Raw genomic sequence first — 8,223 nt, forward strand, 5'->3', positions numbered from 1 at the left:
AGAGACAAACCATTTTTAACCAAAGATATTTAACTTTTATAATCAATTAAATAATGTAAGTCACTTGCAATTGCAAATGTAACTTTAAAATTAATGTAATCTTTAAATTTTATAATACTATTAAATAAAAAAATATCACTAAATATTTAAGTACGATGGATTATTACGACTTCATAAAAAATTCGCCAGACTAAATCCTTAAAAATGTAAACGAATAATTTTCACGTCCATAATGAACATAGTATTTTTTTTTCTTTCAAGTCCTCAAGCCTCAAGGTGGTATTTATTATTTGGGTGGCGACGGTTTTATATAAAAAAAAAAATCATTTCATTTAAAGTGCACAAAAAAATAAAATTATTATTTAAAATTAAGTTTTAGCAACCAATATTTTAATTATTATTATTCGGGATAATAATAAGAGCTTCGGTAGCAGAAGTTTCCCTTCCATGATCCGTGGCGGTGACTCTGACTCTCACGCGCATCTTCTTCGTAGCATTTCCCCACACTTTTTCCTCGCCGGAGAGGCTCGCCGGACGGCGCTCGGCGCTCGTCGCCGCCGATCGATTCGGCAACGTAGCATTTTCATGGTAACGTCGGAAACTGAAAACAGCGCGTTTTGAGATTTGGCTTTTTGCGTGCGTCGAAGAAAGAGAGAGAGAGAAACAAAAATGAATAGGATTGGGAACGGAGGAGGAGGAGGAGGAGGATTGAGCAACGTGGAGATGGAGTACATAAGAAGACACCACAGGCACGAGCCTGGTGAGAATCAGTGTGGCTCTGCGCTCGTTAAGCATATAAGAGCACCGGTTCCTCAGGTCTTTCTTTTCTCTTTTCCTCCTTTTTTTTTTAAATATTATTTATTTTTAATTATTTGTTGAATATTTGTGTGTTGCTGTGACGCGGTTTTTCGTTTTTGCATGCATCGTTGTGATCCGGTTTGATGATATTCGTAACGGTTGTTGGAATGTGTGAGTATCTGTATTTTGGTGGTTCTGTTTTGAGTTTGATTTGGGAGATTTTTTTTGCCGTTTTATGGGATCAATATTTGTTTATTTTTTTGTTTTTGTGGTTGACTTGCTTCCCAATATAGTGTTTGATCTGATCCTATTTTTTAGGTTTTGGAAGCGAATGTTTGTATTAGGAGCGTAAGTTGGAGGTGATCTAGTTGCTTGTTTGGTTTAGTTTATTTGGAAAAAAAATCATTTTTCCTCCCAGCTAGGAAGCTTTTGAGGAGTGAAATGATTGTTCTCCCTGTAAAAAAGAAATATTTCCTAAACGTATGCATATTTGTTGTTAAATAATGGAAAAGCAAGGTAGTGTGATTCTAGTGAAATGTTTATTCTAGATCTCATTTGTCATTTTGGCAGGGAGTAGTTATAGTTCATTAATTCGGACTGATTAATGCTCTTCTTAATCTATTTCTGCAAGAAGTTTCAATTCCCAAGTCTTTTTGCTCTTGTGAAAATCTTATTACTTTTTTCATTGCTGTTTTTCGGAAAGGGAGGGAGGGGGCAATTTATGGGATTTGCAATTTGCATTTTAGTGAATTGAGGGTTAAATCAGCTTATAATGTGTTTGGATCTGCGATGAATTATCTCAAAGTGGTGTCATATTTACTAATAAACATTAAAGCTACTATTGGTAGCTTCAATCAGGACGCACTTATATTGATATATAATGCATAGCCAGAGACAGTTAGTTTACTTGCTGCAGAAGTGTATTACAACAGTAATAGTTGAATGATTACCTTTCTAAGGGAAGGTTAGCTACAAAAATGACCAAATTCAAAATGAACCTAATTTTATTCCATCACCTGTCATGTGCTTCCTGACAATATTTTTGCAGTTTTGTTTAATGCAGGAACATTTCTGATTGAGATTGCCCTGAATGTTTATGTTCTGCTAGCACCTTCCATGCCTGTGTGAATTTTTTTATTAATTGTGCATAGATTTGATTTCTCTAGGTATGGTCCTTGGTGAGGAGGTTTGATCAGCCACAGAAGTACAAGCCATTTATAAGTAGATGTGTTGTAAGGGGAAACCTTGAGATTGGGAGTCTGAGAGAAGTTGATGTTAAATCAGGGCTTCCTGCCACTACAAGTACAGAAAGATTGGAGCTCCTTGATGACAATGAGCATATTCTCAGCATCAGGATTATTGGTGGTGACCATAGACTTAGGGTATGAATATTATAATAACTGATTTTTTTAATTTTTTATTTTAGTTTACTTTTCATAAAATCTTGTGCTGGTTTGAGTCTGAATTCATTCTTCTGAAAAAGCATTTGTCTTCCTTGAAGTGAGCACTCTTCTCTGCATATCCATACTTTATATTCAACCTTGTTGCCAAAATTGTGTGTGTGAGGTGCATTCATCTTCACACTCATTGGAAAGAAGGTATGCAAATTCCAGACTGAATGTGACCGATTGCTCAATTGAGGCAAAGATGCTAGATAATATTGGTACACACAGTCTTGATTATTTCATACTTTTATTGAATTCTTGTAATATGTGGAACGCTAAATTTGTCTTTCTCTTTCTGAAAATAAGTTCACTTTATTATTTTGATGCATGTGGCCCTTTATATAAGAGTTTTCATTTATAGTAGTTTTATCAAATCGAAAATATCAAGGAAAAATCAAGCTTTTTATTTTTATTTTGTAAATGACACTTAATGTAGTTATTGGATTATTATTTCTTACAGAGACGGGGGATTACATTGTTTGATTTAATTTATATTTCAAGTCCTGTTCAACCCTTTAGATGACAGAAAATAGCTTCTTTTGTGAAATTTGGAGTTGTTATTTAAGTTTGGAGGTAATGAAATCCTCGTGAAATTCCTTATAGGGTTCTGGTTTCTATCCTGTATTTTATACTCTATAATAGCACGTACAGAGTGAGCTAGAATCTTCATTGTCAACCTATTAAATTCCTCCTTGATGAACTAGAGTCACAAAAAAAGTTAGGATGAGTAAATGATGTTGTGAACTGAACTGTTATGAATGTTTTGCTGCCTGTAAAAACATTCATGTATGAAAGATGCAACAAGCATTGCATCCAGCATGAGTAATTATATAAATTTTGTTTTCTTGGCATTGCTAAGAAGTTGGGCCAAATGATTAAACTATCTTGTCCTTGTCACCTGACACAATAAATTTTTAACATAAGTTGTATCTCTTATCTTTCAGAACTACTCCTCTATCATGTCCCTCCACCCAGAAATTATTGATGGAAGGCCAGGTACACTGGTAATTGAATCTTTTGTGGTGGATGTACCTGAGGGCAACACCAAAGATGAAACCTGCTATTTCGTTGAAGCCTTAATTAAGTGCAATCTCAAATCACTTGCCGATGTCTCAGAAGGGCTTGCTGTGCAGGATTGCACTGAACCAATTGATCGGATCTAGGAGGTTATATTCAGAAGTTGCTGAGAACTTGGCTGCCATGGATGAAGCTTCAGGGGCTTTCCTATCTTGGAGGCTTGGGAGACGGACTGGCAATTATGCTGCTTCCATTATTAGTATAGAGTTGCAGCGTTTTTCATTCCACTTGCTCTATTGATTATCCTTGTGATATATATGCTGTTTACTCTCTTTGGCAGTTAAAGAACAATATTTGAGTCAGGTGACTGAATCCAATGCTGTAACTACAGGTGAAGGACCAGGTGCTTCTTGGAGATGTTCATGGTTTTTGTTTTGTGGTATGTTCTTTTTTGTATATAGGCGGTGGTGGTGAAACTTGGTCTGTAAAATTATTTTGATTGGTCAGCTGTAGTTTCTAATTGCAGTAAAAATTTAATCTTCTAGCGGGGATCACTTAATTCTTATTGCGGAGTTCCAGTTGCTTTGGTTCTTTTTTGTTCCTTTTTCCTTTGGTACATACTTCGGTTTCTTCCCCTTTTCTCTGTTTTGAAGGAATGACATACAACTGAGTTGAGACCAGTAGAAGCTCATACGAAACCAAGAGGTTTGGACGATAGGATGAGAAAGGGAATAAAAGAGGGATAGAAATAGGTTTGAAGTTTAAACTTGTACTCTATGATTTCATAGTATGACACTATTAGTCTATTACTAAGATGTTTCAATCGAACTACGAGATCTAGTTCTTCGTTAGATTTGACTTCTTTTAAGGGTAAAGTAATTATAGTTGTTAATGAAAAAATTAACGGCGAATACTTTTAAAGACATTTATGAATTATATCAATTGATTATTTTTTTTTTTTTGTTGATGATTAAGATTAATTATTTTATACTAAAAATTGAGTCGTTAGAAGAGCTGGATCCGCCGTAAAAAAGAAACCGTAAAAAAAATAAAAAATAAGAGATGGATCCTTCTTAATTAGTATTCAGTAGTTGAAAAATAATGATCGAACTAGTCAATTTTGGTAATGTCCATTAAAGATATCCATCTTAAAATGGATTGTAAATGTTGGATAAGCAGCATTAATTGGACAGAATAACAGTATATTATTTTTGAATTGCATAGTTTGTTTTAAATTTAATAATTAAACATTTAGTATCACTAAATCTATTTTTTTTAGTATCACTAAATCTATATGTTTAATATGTCTCCAAAAAAATAATATAATATAATAATGATGAAAGTAGGAAGGACTACTGATAGCATATTAACATAAGAATAAGTCTATTCTTGAATAAAACTAGGAGGAAAAAAACCCAAAAATTCTATTCTCGATTAATAGCGTCATGACTCCAGACTTTTGCATCTTAGTGCCAACAAATGTTTGCATAATTTATTATTGGGATAGCTAGCATCGCTATGTTGGACTTTTATAGCTCCTTGAGGTTCCTTATCTGTGTCATGACACTAATAATCAATTTTTGATACATATAAATAGTAAGAGGGGATAGACATGGGTACTTTATACGGAGATTTGATAAGTACACCTAAGGAGCAAAGCTAGGGCAGCATGAAGGTTGCATGTGGGAGCATCAACCAAGCATTTAGCCATTGACCCACTTGGATTTGGTGGAGTTATTCTCAGGGCGCTGTTTAGCACTAGGCCAATAAAGCAGCTGCCTTAGCGCCCATCCAAGATCTTATTTTTTTAAAAAAATATTTTAAATTATTATGTGATAAAATATTATTTTTACCACATAAGGCAACATAGTTGGTATCTATTAATGGTATTATGATGTGTTTGCATATATATATATATATATATATATATATATATATATATATATATATATATATAATTTTTTAAAAAAACAACATTTATAATTAATCTCAATGTCAAAACTAGTTTTTTATAATTGAAATTATTTAGATTCAAGTTGAGATAAACTATGTTGCAAGACAATGATTAAATTAATTACTATAAAATGAGAGGTGGAAATGACTTAATTATTAAACTTTAATTAATAAAATTAAAGTAAAAAATAAAATAAAAGAATAAAACAGAAATTGATAATTATAAACAGAAATGACTTAATTATTAAACTTTAATTTAATATTTAGGATGTATTTGGTAAGACACTCTAGGAAAGGACTAGCTGGAAACTTTTAAGTAGTTGTGTTCTATAAAACTTGTTTATAAGCTAAAGTTCTCTATTACAAAAGCATGATTTAAGGTCGTTAAATCTAAGTTGGTTTTCGAAAAAATGATGTAGAAAAATAAAATTACGTTTAACTTTTTTAGAACGGTTATATAAAAACCGTCCTTGAAAGAAGGTACAAGGACGTTTTTAAAAAACCGTCTTTGAAAATCCTTCCCATTGTTTCAAATTAATGAAATTTTATTTCCCTTTTATTGCCGTCGCAGTCTCTCGCGGCGCAGCAGCTTTCTCACCCTTACCTTTCGCGTCCTCTCTCAGTGTCTCGCGCAGCAGCAGTCTCTCTCGCAGTCGAGCCCCAAAGCTTTTCTAGCCTCAGGGAGGTCGTGAACTCCAAGCCCAAGAAGAAGAAAGGAACTTACTCGTGACTTGTGCGACCCCGACGACGGTTTCGACCATGACCAAGGCCTTACGACAGTCCCTTCAGCTAGTTGTGTTCTTTCGAATATGCTGCTGATATGTGTTGTTAGTTTATGGTTGATGCAAATTGAATGTAAAACTAGGTTTTGTTTGAAATAACCGTGAGATCGATGTGTGATTTCATTTTATTGGAAAATTTGTTTTCTATTTTGTCTCAAATTACTATCTCATGATTTGTTGAATGTGTGTATTTTTTTAATTGTAATTATAGAACTGGATTTGACAATCATGAATGGTTACTATGGTGTTTGATTTAGGACCTGCAAAGTGTTACCGACAAATTAAAAACAAGTCGTACTCGAAATCGCGGTTTTGCCACAGTGTTCCTGATCCTAAGACCAGGATTTATGATGTTGGCATGAAGAAGAAAGGTGTCGATGAGTTTCCTTTCTGTGTGCATTTGGTTAGTTGGGAGAAGGAGAATGTCTCGAGTGAGGCGCTGGAGGGTGCATTCCACTTGAGAGTCAGGGTGCATCCCTTCCATGTTCTTAGGATCAACAAAATGCTAGGTATTATTCTTTTGTGTATTCTTTTAACTCTAGGTATTATTCTTTTAAATTCTTGCTTAGGGGGTTCACCAAGTTTGGTCGTAATGATTATTTGAAGTTTAAGTCAGAGTACAAGATTATGTCGGATGGTGTAATGCCAAGGTAATGTAGACCTGCTTAACAATGCAATATACTGTGATGGAAACTATATGTCACATAGATTTCATCATGCTGACGACATTTTTACTTGTTAACTTGCATCTTGGGTAATGCATTGAACTGTGTTTCTGAATGAAATTTGCCTTTTGTCTTCAATTGGTACCTTTTGTTGGTTACTATTAGTTTGTGTAATTGTCCTTCTAAAATCACATGTTCTGTTTTGTGATTTTGCAGCTTCTTGGGTGCCATGGACCATTGGCTAACTGCCAACCAGGAAGAGCTTGTTTGTCTAGTGATACTGCATAGTGTGCTTGTTACTAAGAAATATTAGACTTGGATCAGATTTTGAGTTTATTGTTTTTGTCTGAACATTATTTTAAACTAAGTTGAGTTAATTTTCTTTTTTTTCCTCTGAACCACTTTGAATGGATAATAGTAATCTTATATGTTGTTATTGTTCACTTGTTAGAGAAACTGAATGTGCTGTGTTTATTTTCTATTTCCATTTTTTGCAACAGAACGACAATGACATATTTTCCCTAGTTATTGTGCACTGTAATTTGTGGTTTTTGTTTTTCTCTCAAAAAATGAAAATTTAATGTTGGCTCTAAAAATGGGCCTTTTTCGAGTGAATCTCTAGAAGCACTGAGCTGGAACTAGAAAAGAATTGCTTAATTAGCCACTCATAGCTTTGTTTCATGGGGAAATTCAAGGGCTTTAGAGGATATCTTTGGAAAGGTGCCTTATTGGCTATGGTTGTAAAAGGATGGTTTTTTAACAATTTAAGTAGTAGAAAAAAGTAATAAAGGAAATTTTAAACTTTCTCACCTTGTGGTTGTGGATGTGGTGGCTAGTTTGGTGTTTAATTGTTATTTCTTCAGTTATAAAGCTATGAACATGAACCAGTAGCAACTAGTTAATCAAAAAGATTTGCTTAACCCAGATTTGTTCTTGATTGAATTTTGCTATAGTTCCACTAATTGCTAACTGAATGTTTTGTTGACAACTTGTACCATGTTTCATCATAAGTTACCATAATCTCTTGCAACTAAACTATTTTAATGGTAATTTCAAAGAGATACAATGTTTTCAAATAGAATATTTTATTCTGTTATATCGTGGGCTTATGCTAGGTGAGGCACAATGTTTTCAAAGATAAAATATTTTATTTCATGTAATGCTGAATATGAAAAATTTATGCTTCATAGAATGTTCTACATTGGCACATCATAGATGAGTAGTCATTTCCTCTTGAGGTACCCACATGATGAATATGAAAAATTTATGCTATTCCTTTTTTAAACTTTTGGTATCCAGTAGGATACATTGTAGTGGAAATGACTTCTTACTGGTAGAATGATTATAGCTATTTCCATTTTATAATTAATTAATTGGTGACCATGAATGCGGGGTTAGGATCCATGAATATGTGGTTTTGATCAAACTTGCTTGAATTTTCTTCTCAACAAGCAGAGGTGCCATTTGTGAAGTATAAATTGCTTTTGATAAAGAATCCTATGACAAGTACGTCTATGATTTTGTTTTGGGTGGTGCATTAATAAGAGTAATAATGAATTATTG

The 8,223-nt window shown here is 33.6% G+C and overlaps 2 protein-coding genes across 2 annotated transcripts; both read left to right on the top strand.

Annotated features, from left to right (window-relative positions):
* Nucleotides 1-415: 415 nt before the first annotated feature.
* On the top strand, nt 416-4,073 carry LOC114383000 (abscisic acid receptor PYL8-like). The gene is made up of 3 exons (XM_028342571.1): nt 416-816; nt 1,965-2,180; nt 3,188-4,073. The coding sequence occupies exons 1-3, from the start codon at nt 670-672 to the stop codon at nt 3,404-3,406; spliced, it is 582 nt and encodes a 193-aa protein (XP_028198372.1). The 5' UTR covers nt 416-669; the 3' UTR covers nt 3,407-4,073.
* A 1,643-nt stretch (nt 4,074-5,716) lies between these two features.
* Nucleotides 5,717-7,103, top strand: LOC114385505 (60S ribosomal protein L10-like). The gene is made up of 2 exons (XM_028345619.1): nt 5,717-6,504; nt 6,877-7,103. The coding sequence occupies exons 1-2, from the start codon at nt 6,228-6,230 to the stop codon at nt 6,903-6,905; spliced, it is 306 nt and encodes a 101-aa protein (XP_028201420.1). The 5' UTR covers nt 5,717-6,227; the 3' UTR covers nt 6,906-7,103.
* The last annotated feature ends 1,120 nt before the right edge of the window (nt 7,104-8,223 follow it).

The sequence above is a fragment of the Glycine soja genome, chromosome 14 (genome assembly GCF_004193775.1).
Source record: "Glycine soja cultivar W05 chromosome 14, ASM419377v2, whole genome shotgun sequence".
NCBI lineage: Eukaryota > Viridiplantae > Streptophyta > Magnoliopsida > Fabales > Fabaceae > Glycine > Glycine soja.